At 33.8% G+C, this 17416-nt stretch overlaps 2 protein-coding genes across 2 annotated transcripts; one reads left to right on the top strand and one right to left on the bottom strand.

Moving 5' to 3' along the window:
• Window positions 1–6830: 6830 nt before the first annotated feature.
• Window positions 6831–8722, bottom strand: LOC144546609 (GDSL esterase/lipase At3g43570-like). The gene is made up of 4 exons (XM_078295150.1): window positions 8602–8722; window positions 7720–7850; window positions 7391–7621; window positions 6831–6959 (listed from the first exon to the last, which is right to left on the bottom strand). The coding sequence occupies exons 1-4, from the start codon at window positions 8720–8722 to the stop codon at window positions 6831–6833; spliced, it is 612 nt and encodes a 203-aa protein (XP_078151276.1).
• A 4073-nt stretch (window positions 8723–12795) lies between these two features.
• On the top strand, window positions 12796–15060 carry LOC144546871 (small ribosomal subunit protein RACK1-like). The gene is made up of 5 exons (XM_078295457.1): window positions 12796–13038; window positions 13517–13741; window positions 14100–14413; window positions 14490–14595; window positions 14735–15060. Exons 1-5 carry the CDS (start codon window positions 12796–12798, stop codon window positions 14885–14887), a joined length of 1041 nt encoding a protein of 346 aa, XP_078151583.1. The 3' UTR covers window positions 14888–15060.
• Window positions 15061–17416: the final 2356 nt, after the last annotated feature.

The raw sequence follows: 17416 nt of genomic DNA, 5'->3' as shown, positions 1-17416 counted from the left end.
CGGCTCACATATAGTTAGTGGTTTGCTAACGGGTTACCCGTGACCCGTTCCGGGTTACCCGTTAGGGGTAACGGGTAGGACGGGTAAAGGGGTAGGTCGGGTATGGGTAAAACCCGTAACGGGTAGACGGGTAATTTTTCCAAAACCTCTATCCGGTGCGTTTATTACCCGTACCCGTTGCGGGTTGACGGGTACGGGTCCGGTCCGCCCGGTTTTTTTTTTTTTTCCTGTTTTTTTTCTGTTTTTTTTCAAAAAATTCAAATTTTTTTGAAGTGAAACGGGTCGGGTACGGGTACGGGTATGCGGGTAGATGGGAACGGGTAGGCGGGTACAGGTATAACGGGTATAACGGGTTTTTTTTCAAATTAGGTTGTCCGGTCCGTTTATTACCCATACCCGTCTACCCGTCTACCCGTTTGTACCCGGGCAACGGGTACGGGTAGCTCGGGTAACGGGTACGGGCTGGGCAAAACGGGTTGAACCCGTTAGGGGTTTAGCAAACCACTACATATAGTGACATTTAGGCATATGTTTGTGTATGCATTCAAACTCCAAAGAGAGAATGAATTATTTACTCCCACAATTGACAAATTAAAATATTAGTTATTTCTTTAAACATGTTACATATTTTTTATTTTTTAAGAAATGGTAAAATAAGTAATTTTTAAAGTTTTAATAAAAAAAATAATAAATTGAGTAAACTTGTGAGTTATGAAAAATTGTGACTAAATTGAGAGGGAAACTTAATTTAGAATGTTTTTGAAGGGTATAAATGGGAGATTTTTTTTTTCCAAGCTGTCCTGTACGATCACTCTATATGATCCTAGAGGTGATTGCTTTTTCTAGCTATGCTAGTCCTCCTAGATGCAATCCTCTTTTCAGTTTTCACATATCATTGTTCAACTGTCGATATTATATTAATGAACAACTCTGTGTAGGGCTGCACAAAAAATTCTTAGTTCGTGATTCGATTTGAGTTTGATTCGAAAATTTTTGTAAAAATTCGATTCAAAATAGTTTGAAATTAATTCAAATTAAATTTAAACTGGACCTGATTCGTTCGAAATAGATTTGCAAACTATTCTAGTTCGAATTTCAAAGTAAAGTGGATCATTGATTTCCACTGATGACTTATGTTCGCTGATGACTTAAAAGTTAAAGCATAAGGTCGTTTAGTCATAAGTTATAACTCGTAAGTTGTAACCATCGCTCTCAGTTTTAAAACTCTAGACGACTTTCACTTCTTGCTTTCGGTGACTATGATCACTCTTCCTTGTCGTAAACGAGTTCATAAAAAAATTCAAAATTGAATTCGTAAAAAATTCGATTTGAAATTAATTCAAATTAAACTCAAATTGGGATAAGTTCGATTTGTTTGCAGCCCTAACTCTCTGTGTGTAATCTAGATCTTTATCTGAGAAAACTTTGAAAGCATTTTATTTTTTCTATTATTCTACATGGTCACTCTGTATTAGCACAATTAACAGTAACAGTAGCCAATTTTTTTAAAGTTAATCAGTGTACTTTGCACATTTTCTTATAATCATTGTTTATGGTGACATTTTTTAATTGTCAATGAACTAGAAGGTTATTTTTTAATTAAAGCAGTGAATAAACAAGATATATATTTGAGAGTTTGTCAATCATCTTGATTATTTCCTCATAATATACTTAATCTAATTAACTATAAACTGGTATTAATTATATCTCGAAATTATTTTAATATTTTTATTATTAATTTTAAAATTTGTTAATTATTTTGATTATTTGTGAATATTTATTATTACTATTAAAGTTATAGATATACATATGTACGTACCCTCAAGCAACAAATTTTAATTTAAGGTTTAAATTATAACAAAAAAGTTAGCAAGTTTGATGAGTCAAGGATTTGAGTTCTTATTACATATTCAATTTGTAGTATATTATTGTAATCATTTTGTACCAAAAAAATTAACTTTTGCATGTTATGAATTGAAACAAGTTGTTACAGGTTTCCAATGCAAAGTTTATATATATCTTTTTAGATAAAGATAAAATTAATCAAACTTTTTTTATGGTTAGTGGAAAAATTTCTACTAATAAATATATTGAGATTAAAAAAAAAATATAAAGTCGTTACATCAACCAAATGGCCTCTGTTACTCACCATAATTGCAATTTTTTAAAATGATAAAGAGCTCCGCTAACAAAATAAAAAGTGTCCCAAAATGTCATGGCTGCCTAGGCTTATTTGTAGCCCAGCAAAAAAGCATCCAGTTGTGCACATCAATTACCATTGTATTGATAAAAATGTGCTCTGATTTCGCTGCTGGGAGAGCATTAATAAAACTTATCAACTATAAATATCTACAAGTAAAATATCGGATTTTGAACCTATTAATTCCATATATACAGAGGACATGCATTGTCTACCCACACTAGCATTCAATGCAAGATTCATATTGTGTATTATAGAACCTAAAATTTGTTGTACAACTTTTGATACAATTTATATTATATGACACCTAAAATTTATATTATATTGTGTATTTTAATAAAAAAAATGATTATAGGACATTGCAAAACCTTCAATAAACCGGAGCTGCCGATTAAAACCTCTCTTTTAATATACATTACCTTTTGAGCTCATGATTACAGGTGTCAAACCCAGCTAAGACAACCTTTGTTGGATAAAGTATTAAAGTTGTTTATAAAGAGCATAATTATTTAAAAAGGAAAGTTTGCTATTTTATTATGAAGTTTGGCTAATATAACACCATTGTCATTTCAACCTATATAATACCAACTCTAAAACCTATCAAATCGACTTTAAACGGTAAATTCAAATCATTCAAATCGATTTACTTCATTAGTTATGCGTTTATATGCAAAATTTATAATTTTTCGAATTTATTTGGTATAAAGTCAAGCGGTCAAATATGTGAGTTTTTAAGTTAATTTTAATACATTAATTTTTTAATATTTTTACTGCTTGATTTGATACTAAAATAACTTGAAAATATAAAAATTTTGTATGTAAACGCATCACACATAATATAAATTGGTTTGAACGGTTTGAATTAGTCATTCGAAGTCGATTTGATAGGTTTTAGAGTTAGTGTTATATAAACTGAAATGACACTGATGTTATAATAGCCAAACTCCACATGTTGTTGTAAAATAAGATGATCTTATCCTTAACTATTTAATATAGGAATATGAGGTTTAACTAATCCTCTATATGTGAAGTCACTATTTAAAATTTAATCATTATTTTGTACCTATATATATTTGATGGTCTTAATTAATGATATTACATTCATATATAAAATTAGACATCTCGGCAACAGCAAACCTTACAGGGGCAGATCTTAATTGAATATATTTTTTAAGTTTTTATATAGTTTAACTTCTTATATATAAAACATTAAATGTTTATTAAATATTTGTTTGCAGTCTAGTTCGTTAAAGTTGCTTATTGTAGTTGTGAGAAAACTTAAGATTAAATTGTACTTACCACGTTATACATTTTTTACATTTTATTTTTTAGCTCTTCTATTTAAATTTTCTAATTCTGTTGGTATTTATTGGTTCACTGCTAAAACTAATTATGATAACTCTACGGAAATAATAATTATTGTCGTTGTTGTTAAGAGCATGCAGGAGCAAAGACATATATAATTTTTTTATATAATTTAGAGTGAAATATTATAGATATTGTATAATTAATTAATCTTTGTTCTTAGCATAAAAAATTTATATAATTGACTCAATTAACATTTGTTAAAGCATTTGTTACTTTAATAGTTTGAAAGTTTGACCAATATTCTTCATAGACTTACGTCGACATTAGTTATTTATTTTGCCGTGTTCTTAAAAAAGATTCTTGTATTGATGGCATGTATGTATTTTAACAGTAGGAACCCTTAGTTCAGTTGTCAAGCATATATATCTCTTTCAAGAATTCACCATCACCTTTACATTTTTTTTTTTTTTTTTTTAGCTTGTGAGAATTAAAAGGCACTTAAGCTGCTTAGTTATTCTCTGATGCGTGTCGCTCTGAGAAACCTTGGTACATTGGAATGTTTCCCAAAAAAGAGCCCCAGTAGTAAATGAGAAATTGACATTTCATCAAGAGTTTTTCTCTTCTACTCCTCTTCTCCAGTGTGGACATAAACGGAGAGAAGTGAATTGAATCTGATTGAATCATATATTGGTTTGGTGGAATAAAATCATATCAGTATAATAAGAGGAGGGTTCAATGCCTCATCTTTTTCATACTTCATATTTTATATTTTTATTTTTAAAGTTCAAATTATCGATCTGAACCGTTCAACATAATACTTATACTAAAATATGAATGAAGATGAAATTTTATATTTTTTGGATTTTTTTTACTATTTTTTAAGATAGATACAAAATCATTATTTTTGAACCGTTCAAAAAACAGTGATTTCTATCTCTCTTAAAAAATAGTAAAAAATAGTAAAAAATTATAAAACTTCATCCCTAACTATATTTTAGTATATATATCATGTTGAACGGTTCGGATAAACAATTTGAACTTTAAAAACGACGATATAGATTATGAGGTATGACGAGGTATGAAAGGCATGAGGCATTGGAATCCTCCTCCTATAATAAAGAGCCAATTAAATTATAGCACCGTACTGGGTGTGTGGATTTTTGAAAGCTGCATTTGAATAATATGTGCAAGTGACATATTAAATTACATGGTTTGATTAGAGCTTCATTTATATTACAAACTCTAATCAATCCAAATTTATTGTTGATATCTCAAGTTATCAATTTAATGAAACCCAACCCCATCTGATTATTACTTCATGTGCATGCTACTGTTTGGATTGTAACCACTTACAAACTATGCTACTTAAGAGGTGGTAATAATTATTATTTATTAAACTTTTGACTTTGGAGAGATGCAACTGGTTGCATATATATCTATGTCTTTCTCTGAAAGGACAAATGCTGAGAAGTTTCAACTATAGATGAAATTGTCATGATACAAGATTCATGCATGTTGTCTATTCCCCCAGTTGTCCAATAATCAAACTCACAAGTCACAACCTTTTCAAGTAATTAATAACCTAACATCCAAAATTGACACTTGGTTAGAGGTAAGATATGAACCACATATATATGACTTTTTAGCTTTTGAGTTTGTTTATAATTATACGACTCATTTTAGAGGAGCCTGGAGATTATCTTTAATGAAAGCTACTTCTATACCAGTAGAATCAAACTTAACTAACCAATATGTGAACAATATGCTTACCCTCTGTGTGCAATTATATACACGCATTAAAGCGAAGATCTCTTATGTGCGTAGCATCTTGCATCGTGTGTGCAATTATATAATATATTCACCAATTACCTATTGATGCTGATAATATATATGCTGACAAACCCTTTGTTAGTACCATAAGCAAATTCACACGGTTGCATCTATACACTAGTCATATGTAGGGCTGGCAACGAGCTGACTCGGTCCGAGCTAGACCAAGTTCATGGCTCGCTCGTTTTAGCAACGAGCGAGTCATGAGCGAGCCAACATTTGGATCCGAGCTGAAATAGTGGCTCATGGCTCGCTTGTTTTGACAACGAGCGAGCCGAGCCAGCTCGTGAAAGCTCGTGGGTCAAAAGCCCAAATGTTTTAGATAATATATTATAAAGTCAACTGTCATAAATTAAGTTTGTAACTAAATTCATACATATTAAATTACTAAATCTTCAGATTTATACAAACACAGTTCACAAAATAAATTCATGCATACTAAATTCACACAAATTTATACCAATGTACAAATTCATACTTGGACCGAGCTGGCTTGCCAGCTCGCGAGCGAGCTAGGCCTTAGCTCAAACTTGTTAATTTTGAGTCGAGCTAGTGATGAGGTGGCTCGTTAATAGCTTGGTCCACTAACGAACGGGTTGTTAGCGAGCAAGCCAGATGCGAGTCACGATCGATCCACGAGCTACGAGCTTTTTTGCCACCCCTAGTCATATGTATCACAAATTTTTTGATAAAAGTTCAGAGAGAATAAAGGACATCTATAATTAAACTGTCAGGATTGGTTTTGTCAAATCCTGGGATTGTAGATTCCTTGGTATGACATTTATGATGCATTGGATATAACCATAATTGCTGAATTCCATTTTGATTTACTTTATCTTAATACTCAGTTTAAAGCTGCCAAGGTAAAGGTAAAGAGAAAATTAAAAGGTAAAGAGAAAATTAAAGAAGCAATATTATTATATTGTTCTGCCTTTTGGATTTTTGTAGCATATAATTGGTTGTATTCAGCCTATTGTCTCTTACTGGGCTTATATAGGTTTTTGAGCTGTAGGATTTTCTGGTTTTAAGAGAACCCATGGCCTGTGAGGCTGTGATTCTCTCAACCCAGAAGCGTAGAAGTTTACAACTCTGGGCTTCTATAAATACTTCTTTTTGTAAAAGGGGCTGCTCCGAAGGAAAAGGGGCCTATCCCAATACTCTCTCATCTATGATTCTGTGCGATTTTTTTTGTTGAAACGCAGTAAGTTCCAGAGACCCAGAGCTCCATATTCCCATGAAATACTTCATTTTTATTGACATTTCATCGGTACATAATTGCCCTCAATAAATACTTCTATTCACGAGACAATTCACAAATATCTTCACTTTTTGAACTACAAAACACTGACATACAAACTTGATGGCAAGACGAAACAAAAAATCGTTGCAAAATTATATTTACCAAATTTGGTGGAATCAGAGTAAAATACGTAAATAATTATTGATAAGTGGAGTTACTAGGAGCTCATATGCTTTCTCTGTGAGATGATAATTAAGCGTCCCAAAATACATATTTTGATGCATCCTCGCATGTACAAGGGCTTAGTTCATTGCACGAAAGTGTGGCTTCTATCTCTCCAGTACTGCCACAACAGCCCCTGGTTGCTTCATCGATCAAACCCTAAAATAAATACCAAACCTCATTAATTACTTGAGAAATAACCTCAGAGAAATATTAAAATTTGAACTAATATAGTCTGTACCATAATGATCTGAGTTCTTGATTGAGATGAGTTCATGATAAGATAAAGCCGTATGTTTGTATACATCCATGTATATTAATTATCTTGCTACCAGGAAGCTCCGGTGCCAACCTAGTCACCTCGGTTAATAATTCTTTATTTAGCAGTAATGTTGCTTGGTTATAGATGCCAACACATTCTCTTGTTATGCCTCCTCTCAGAGTGCGCACCGCGGGTAGACAGCCTAGTGGAGGTACACCCGCTACAGCGATCTTTCAGGTCCCGAAACTGTACAAATTCTGAAATAGAGAAAGGGACTGGAAAAACAAAGAAGGGCTTATAGGTAAGATTGGTAAAGTTAATAGTGTACCTTTTTGAAACTAGAGGCAGCTTGAATTAAATAATTGACGTAAGAAGGTATATCATAATTTGATATAATATTGGTAGTGAAATATGAGGTCATTATGTCATTGCTCCGAGATAATCTAATGTAAATGCTATCGCTGACTATTTTAGCGGCTCTCTCAATTCCTGCCACCGTTTCTATTTTAATCTTGTACTCCTTGAACATTTGTAGTTGATCCCACATTGAGTAAGCAGACTAAAATGTATAAAACCAATATGTTAAAATGGTAAAGTAGAAATAAGAAATGTCTTTTTATACAATAATTAAAAACAATCAATATAATTAAACTGTACTGCTATTTGAGCTGATATATTGTCAAACCCGGCCCCAGCTGAAGCAAAGCTTACACCGGTTAGCAGTTCCTCGTCACTCAGTTTTGGATCCAGGTATGCTGGTAAGTATTCTTTTATCCCATGCTGAAAAGCTGCATTAAAATTTGACCACTTCATGTTCACATTTTGTTAAATTATAGAGTTAGTTTCAAATTTATATTTGTAACGTCTAGTTTGTAGGAAATAGTGTTGTAATTAATAGACTAGAAAATAGTACAATCGTTATTAAATTAGAAAATAGTGTGCTGTAAATAGTCTATGGAATAGTGTAACGGCTAGTTTTTTATTTCTTTCTAGTATAAATAGGGACACTTGTAATCAGAAAAGTAAGATTGCAATATAATTTGTTTTCTTAATCTCTCGTCTCTCTTCATCTTACTAATATAACAAATTTTTTGCTAGTAATTAAGAAAGAGAAAATTACCAAGTTGTTAATGTTATTTTAATTACCTAACTAACGCAATGAAATGATAAAATTCAAGTTAATCCAACAAAAATCCTAAATGCTGAAAAAAAAGTAGTTCTCTGCAGATGGGTCACGAAAGAGCCAGTAACTAAATATCAGTAAATGGCACAGGGAGCATAAATATAATTAACTAACTGTTATTCGCACGGTCTAACCCTCTGCATTCATACAACTAGATAAAATTAATGACATTTGTCAAAAGTTTTTTTTACTTTGGAAAATAATTACAAAATTATTGGTTTTGCTTTATCTAAGAAGCCTGGTGGGATCGATCTTTCCATTGCTAAATCTTCCTGTTGCTATCTGATCTTTGAAATCTCTTCCGTAAGGCGGAAAATTACACTTCGCTGTGCTATATTTCAACCCGTTATTATTACCTGGATCTGTTATTGAGTCACCAAGCACAATCAGGGCCGGCACCTGTGGTATCGCAGCATTTGACTGAAGCACTGATACATTGACAAGAAGTAAAAAGATGTATAGAAATTTAGTTTCCATTTGCATATTAGTATCTGTGTGTGTGTTGGGTTTCTTTCTCTAAGATAGAGATTGTGCAGTGAGTCCGAGCTACACGTCTAATGCTGTTTGGGACTACGTAGCCATTTATAAATTCATCATGTTCAATGCCCGTACCATGCAACTACACTTCATCATTGCATTTAAAGTTTTTTTAGTAAAAAGAGGGGTGAAGCCCCCTTGTATTGATGTCAGAACTGGTACAAGTGTCCAGGGACGAAATAGACTTTCAAGCTATATATAGGGTCAAACGTGAATAGAAGCCGATCATATAAAAATTTCAAACCAGACTTTTAAGCTATTGGATCAAACGTTAATGGAAGTCGATCATATAAAATTCTTATACTAGACTTTCAAAGAGTCAAACGTGAATAAAAATCCATCATATAAAATTTTCATACTGCAAATGAGAATCAATTTTACACTATTCATAACATTTTACACTAAATTATATAAAAATTAAAGCATAAATACAAAAATTTTGAAAATAAATGTCTGTCAATTGATCTCATTATTTGTACATAACTTTGCCATTGTAAGGGTTTGTGCCAGTTGTGGCCAAAAGTAATCATGGCTCAAGAGAATGCGATCATTAGGTTGAAATAGTTACAACAAAAAGATGAAGAGAAAAACTGTAGAAAAAAAGAAAAGAAAACATGATAGTAAAATGATAAGGATAATAAAAGAAAACACGATAGCAAGCGATCTGACTCAGCCCCTTCCCTTCTCTGTGATCTGTGATCGGCACATTTATGTTTTGCTAATGTGGAGGCAGATTCATAATTTCTACCAGGGTGGAGTATGAATCAGATTCAAATCCATTAACTAACTGAGTATTAAATTAAAAATAAGAAAATAATCTTTTACATAATAAAAACAACAAAATAACATTTTCTAATTAAATTAGTCAAAGCATACAAAATAAAGTACGAATTTACAACGCTTCTATAAATACTTGTTTTCATAAATTGGGCCGCCCCGAAGGAAAATGGGCCTAGCCCAATACTCTTTGTTATCTATGATTTTGTGCGTTTTTTTTTTCTTCAAATTATCCATGTATATAAATTCCGACTTTAAGCACCAATTAACACTCTGTCTTTTCGGCGATATTTGTGTGATTTTCTATACCGCAAACTGTATTGTCGACAATGAAAAGGATAAATAATTGGATTAATAATGACTTCTCTTATGCTTTGGAAAAAGAAAGAACCTTGGAAGATCATATATATGCCCTGTTTAAATTGCGTCAGTGGTGGTGCACCCCACAAAGAAAATATATCCTCTCCAATACCTGATAAGGGAATCTTTTACAATTACTAGATCTGAACCGTACTTTTTAACTTGGCACGAATCTCAAAGCCCAAAAATGGGGCCCCCTACAGTGACCCGAATCCCAAGCCGGTTGAGATTTAATCTCAAACCGTTAAGTAAGTCATCCTCTGCAATAATTGTGCAATACATACGGGTTCCCCCATAAACGGCGTGCATGTTGATAGCAAATCATGCGCATGCTTAATAAATAATAAGATGTCAATTGGAACTTTGGAAGTCACTATATCGTAGTTAGGATTTGAATCACGGAGGACAGAAATATTACTAACTTAAATTTTATCAAAATATTTAAATATAAATTTAAAACCTATAAATTGTAGGAGAAATTGGTTCTACGCCACTTCAAAATGGTGAATTTAGAAAAATGTCACTCCAAAATTTTTCTTTTGCTAAATGCCACTTCAAATCACATTTATTAAGAAAATTGTCACAAATAACAAATTATTATACATTTGTAATAAAAAATAAACATAATATATTATATTTTGAGTAGTATTTTTGTATATTTCAAAAGTACCCCACCCTTTCATTTCTACACCCTTAATGGATCCGATCTGATTTAAAATAAATCACTCGTCGTCTTTCTTCTCCAAAAATATATTGTAGAACTTTCAATAATTTTGGTTAAACTTTATGTCAATAAAATGTAGTCAAATACTAATGGTTTTACTGTTTTGTTAAGCCACCGTTGGATCAACAATTTTTAAAGTGACTTAATAAATAGTAAAAAAAATTCAGAAAAATGTAAAATTTGGTCTCCAAGCACATATTAATATGGAGAACAAGATGAACGGTTCAGATCGACTTTTTGAATTTTGAAATTTCAAATTTGAACCGTGTGTATTTCGGCCCATATACTACCGAAAGCATATTAGTCTATCTCTCTCTATGTATATACGTATGTACAAATATGTATATATTTGTTTATAACTATATGAGTCTAAATGTATACTACCAGTCTTAGAAATACCCTTAAGAATCAGAGAGATGATTTAAATGTCAATTAATTATTCTGAGGCTTAGGCATCCAAACAACATTCTTCATGTTATTTTTCCTTCTAAGTTTACATTCTCCTGAGATTTGTGTCCCTCATGACAACAAAAATAACACATGATGTTTGATTTCTGGATTATTGATTTTGGATTTAACTTTGATTTCGAAGATGATTTATAGTTGCGATTGGATGATCCTATGGAGTTATAAAAGTTACATCTAGTTTCGATTAGTCCATTTGTTGTATTATCTACTCTTCTTGTTATCTCCATATTTTTCCTGATGTTCTCTTTTTGTTTATCTTGATGAGTTGATGATGTACATAATTTTCTAGACTCAGGATGAGATCTTGCCTTTAGTCTATAATGCTTGTGACACTGTTTTTCTTTTATGTTTATAGCATATGTTTTCTTTGGTTCATTATGAAAGAATGTTTCCTTCTTGTATAATTTGGATTGTGTATGGTTTGACGATTTAAATTTTGATGTTTGAAATTTCATCTTATTGAGAGGTTGATTTTGATTTACCTTGAAATATAAGTAAGAGTTTGTCAGAACATTCAAATCGGGTGATATCCTAGTCTTGTTTTGTCTATTTCTAGGTTTTCTCTTATTCTTATTTCTAAACTGAAATTTCTATGGTTTTTATATGCTTGATTTATTTCGAATGGCTCTTGAATAAAACATTTGTGGAGCGAATACAAGTTTAAAAAAAATAAAAACAAATAACCCTATATATAGTATTGTTTGCAGTTTTAAAAGTCATGACCAATTTTCCTACTTAACCTCATTGCTTTTAAATAAATTTGTAAGTTTCTCAAGATGGATGGTTTGCATTTTACATCCAGTCCTAGAAATTCACTTGAGTTCAATTGCTTGAGAACAAGCAAAGTTGTAAGTGTGGGGGATTTTATAAGTACAAAAATAAATTTATATTTATTCTCTTATACTTATTCTATATATTTTGCATAATTTATGCCTAGTTTAGCTCACTAAATTGATATTTTGATTATAGGAGCAAATGAAGAAGTTCGGTGAAAAAGGAAAAAAAATCATGCAATTTGGACAACTGTGGCAACGTTTGGTATTTTAGCCAAATCTTTTTCATATCAACTCTGAATTGGCTGAAACAAAATTCTGTGAAAATCTAAGAATGATTTTGTTGTACCCTAAAATGGTGCAAATAATTATCTGGACAAAGATGCCAGTTAATTCAATCAAATTGACCAATTCACATGTGAATCATATGTTAATTGGTTCAAATCCACAAAATAAGAAATGAAATCCTCAAAATAAAATTCATGATTAAAATCTACACAAATAATATGAATTTTGATATATTATACATTTTCTAACTCAAAATGGTTGAAAAGTTATAGAATTTTGAAAATATGAGGACATGTCAACCTCTGACTGGTGCCACCTGGTCCTGAGTACCCCTAGCAATTAACCTAGTGATCCTGGGTGCAAATTGGGAGTTACAAAGAAAACCCTGGTCATAGGGCCCCAAGTCAGTGAAGGAAATATTATTTCGCTGGAAATCAGAGATGGATGAACATGGTTCATGAGGTTTGAACACTATGAACGATGCTATCAATGAAATGGTCTGCAAACAACCAAGTCTATCCGAATATTTTCCGTAATGTGGGTTCAAACCCGTTCCCGTTTTATGTATAAATGTTCCGCTCTAAACTCAAATCCTAGCCTCCGCCTCTCTTTTTCAGACAACAATGGCGGAAACCCTTATCTTGCGGGGCACGCTATGCCGCCACTCCAACACGGTGACGGCGATCACCATGCTGACTAACGGAAAAAGGAGGATCGTCTCCTCGTCGCGTGACAAGTCCGTGATTGTGTGGAAACTCAACCCTCTTGCCTTGTCAGCCAATGGATTGGTCGAAGAGGAAGACAGCTACTCGATGGCGCTCGGAAAGCCTTTCCGTCGCCTCACCGGCCACGGATATTTTGTCCAGGTATGTAGATGGTTTATCTTATTAGATCTAAGGGGAATTCATTGAAATAGATCGTTGAATTGTATGAATTTTATTCAATTTGCATCTGAGATTACTGTTGTACATGTAGATAATGCAACCTTATCGTATGGTTCAATATGCCTGTGCTGGAAATTATTTTAACATAAGTGGAAAGTTGTACCCGTTACACGCGTATGTAATGATTTCTTAGAAAATATGTTATTATTAAGAATATCACTCAAATTTATTAGCTGAAACCATTACATGCACTACTTCCTAAGGTACGTAATATTGGATCACAAATGAATAATCTAAGTGAATTATATTATCAAACGTTTGACTAATATGATATGAAGCTGTTCTTACTTGTCAATTATTAAACTGAATAACATAGATCAATACATAGTTGGTCCTAACTACGAATTGAAGTAAAAGAAATGCACTTTTAAATCCCTGATGAATTTTTTTACTTGTGCAGGACGTCGTGCTTTCATCAGACTCGAGGTTTGCATTGTCATGTGCCAGGGATGGGATGATGCTTTGGGACCTGTCGACTGGGGCCCTCAAACGGATTTTTGTGGGCCACCTCAAGGAGGTGCTTTCAGTAGCAATATCCTTTGATGATCGTTATATTGTCTCAGCCTCTAGAGACTGCACAATTAAGCTCTGGAACACCCTTGGCGAGTGCCAGTACACCATCATGGTATGAAACAACAGATTTCAATAGGTCTGCAGATTGAACAATAATCAAAATCATGCTTGTTGCTTCTCTGTTGTTTGGTAACAGAAACATCGAAATTTGGTTTATGCCCCTATAAATATGTTGAATATTGTTTCTTGTGGAAAACGTTGAATATTGTTTCTTGCTTATTTAGGGAAAGGATGATTTTGCTATTGGTGTTTGAGTTGATTAATAGAATTTTAGATCAGGATAGTCCTGCTTTTCTATTGTTGATTCACGTCTAATTGTGACCATTTTTAATATAAAAGTGGACATGGACATCTTTAGATACATCTCTCTAATATATAGCATATAAGACGGTTGGTATCTTCATTTGCAGCATGCGGATGCTCACAACGATTGCGTGAGCTGTGTGCGCTTCTCCCCCAGTGCCATTGGACGAGAGGCAGTGTTTGTCTCTGGTTCGTGGGATTGCACTGTCAAGGTGTGGAATTTGTCCAACTGCAAGCTTCGCTACAACCTGACAGGCCACAGAGGTTACGTCAATTCTGTTGCTGTCAGTCCTGATGGTTCGGTCTGTGCCAGCGGTGGCAAGGACGGTGTCACTATTCTGTGGGACCTTGCAGAGGGCAAGCGTCTCTACTCCCTTGATGCCGGTGCCATTATTCATTCTCTTTGTTTCAGCCCCAACAGGTATCATTCTGGTTTAAATACATGCTTGATTTAAATGAAATGTTGGTGGGTTTAAACTGAATTGTTGCTGTTTCAGGTCCTGGCTGTGTGCAGCGACCGAGAATAGTGTCAAGATTTGGGACCTTGAGAGCAAGTCCATTGTGCAGGACCTCAAGCCTGACCAGCCTCCTAGCAAGAACCAGGTAATTATTTTTATGAATAAATAGTTATATATCTAATGGTTATACACTTATACTTGGTCATGGTAGATTGTCTTTTGTTGAATCTATTGTATCCAAAGTTTAGTAATTTAACCTCTTTTTGTAATTTCATTAATTGTAGATGTATTGTGCAAGTTTGAACTGGAGTGTAGATGGAAACACCCTTTTCACTGGCTACTCAGATGGCACTATTAGGGTTTGGGGTGTGACAAATGGTGCAACTACGACAACCAATAGGGACTTAGTGTCTTTGTCAAGTGTTCTGAAATCTTAAATAACTATGGTGGATGTTGGCTCCTAATATTTTACATTTTATCAGCCCTCTTTGATGTTTACTATGTCTAAACAAAATATTGTAAAGGTACAATTTTAATTTTTCTTTTAAATGTTGAGATGTTAATGACTTGTTGATGTTTGTTATTTTTCTTCAATTTTAGAAAGTGTGGCTTCACGCCTTAACCTGATTATTATTTTGCGAATTGCGAATAGCGACTTTCGTATTTTTTTTTATTCTGGACATTCTCGAACTTGGGCTTTGCTACTACAACTTTTGGAATCTCTGTTTCTATTAGGTTTTTGTGTCTTTATTTGAATCTGATTTTGCCGAATTTTAAACGTTTATTTTTTTTGTAAATATTCTCCCCTTTTTTAATGCTGACCTCCTATATCTTCTGGGTAAAATTGTTCAAGGGACCCTCTAAACAAAGGACTTTACATACGGATACAAGACGAGCTTATTCATCTTCGAAAATTGTCATTTTTTTTTACTTTTCGTCAATAGACATGTGTCACATCGACCAATCTCGCGTGAATAAATGCTAATTCTAAGTGGCAAGTGTAAATCATTTTCTAAGCAGGGTTCCACTTCATAATATTTGTTGTGTTTTTATTGTAGGCATATCCAAAATGGAAGGTCTTGGTTGAGTGAATCGTCCGATTTATTTTTCAGATAAAAAAGGTTGATTATTTATTTATTTTGCTTTTTCTAAGAAAGTGATATTCTTAAGCTTGTTTAAAGGGAACAATCTCTTTTCAAATAGTTAAATTAAGGTTAAGAGAACTCAATTCATAGATAAAACTATCTCAAAGTCCCGAATAAGAATTTAGTAATTACTAAGATTTGAAAACACTATCATTTGGCTGATAGTTTAGGCACAGTCATCCAGAGATGATTAGAAATTCAGTTGGTGGATTTCTTATATGAATATTATAAAATTAAAAACTTCAGGGATGTAAATGCTAGCCAAACACAGGTTTGACTTCTTGCTGCTTCTTTTAATATTTTCTTTTTCTCTTGGGGGCATCCATGAAGTACTTGGCATCTCTGAATCCGATCTCATGAACCTCAAAGGGTTTCATTTCCCCATTAATCCTCTTCACTTTACCATCTCTCACATATTTCACGCATTGGTGGAGGTGGAAGGGACAACATTGTTCTTATGCAACCATGGCCGACCTATCAGCGCATTGTAGGTCGTATCGGCATCAATGATATAGAATTTCATCGCTTTATGGATTCCTCCAATATTGAAGTGTAACTTGACGGCTCCAACTGATTGCTCAGTCTTATGGTTGAAGCCATGGATCGTGATTTTATCTTTGGTATAATAATGGGAACTGAGGACCAGACGATCCAAAGTCTTTTGAGGTATAAGGTTTATGGAGGAACCCGGGTCAATAAGCATGCGGGTTACTCTCTAGCCTTCACATTCACCAGTTAGGAAGAGCGGTCGGTTGTGATCATTTATACCAACAAGCAGGTCCTCATCATTCAAGGCGATGGATGGTCCTTTATCATTTACCAAAGCAACTTCTTGTATTTTCTTTTTTGCGAAGTGCGCTTGGAATTCTTCGGGGTGTTGAAGTGCATATATGAGCACCTCCCTCAATTCCGCGGACATCATCAAAATGTCAAATACGCTGATTGCAGCTGGTATTTTCCTGAGCTGGGACAGGATATTGTAGTCATTGACTAGGTATTTTGAGTTACTTGGCTCAGCTTGGTCAAGGGGATCTTTTCCTTTAGCTTTGGCTCTTGGTCTCTCAGCTTCATCATTCTGAGGTAGTTGACACTCAGGGATATTTGTACCCGAGCGGAGCACCGCTTGGCATTCCAGCCTCTTGGTTCAAACATAAGTAACTTCTTCATCTGAGTCACTCGAGGAACTATCTCCATAGACAACCACATTGCATGTGTCGTGGTTGTCATCATCGTTTTCTTCATGAGGGGTTGAACTACTCTCCCCTTTTTCAAGCTTATGGGCCATCATGACGGCCAAAACATCTTCCGTGAGGAAATCCAAGAGTATTGGCGACAAAGAGAGACTTTGCATGTGTTCTTCAGTGTCTTGTGCCTGTTTTTGGGCTTCAAGAGGTTTAGATGTTTCAGCGGGTTTGGCTGGTTTCTTATTCTTCCCGCTCCTATTCTTGTTTGGTTTGCTATGGATGACCCGATCTTGGGGCCTTGGCACTATGGGGTTTAAATTTTGATCCTATTTTGCCTGAGGTGCTCTTATTAGATGCCTCAGTTGTTTCTTGGTCTCTTTTGAGAGATGAACTATCCATTTTTCCATCTGTGGGATAGTCTATTTCACTTCTTTTAATTGTCTCGACATGAGAAACAACATTCACCTGCTCATGAGCCGCAGGGTCTTGCATGGCACTTGGCACCAGGTGCATGCGACCATCATTGATTCTTTGTTCAATCAGGTCTTTGAAAGCCTAACAATCTTCTATTGGGTGAGTAAATGTTTTTTCAAAGTAGAACAATAATTCAATATATATGAGTTTATAAATAAAATTA

Source organism: Carex rostrata, chromosome 30 (assembly GCF_964058835.1).
Source record: "Carex rostrata chromosome 30, lpCarRost1.2, whole genome shotgun sequence".
NCBI lineage: Eukaryota > Viridiplantae > Streptophyta > Magnoliopsida > Poales > Cyperaceae > Carex > Carex rostrata.
The sequence above is the reverse complement of the archived record's forward strand: the minus strand, read 5'-3'. Positions and strand labels throughout refer to the sequence as shown.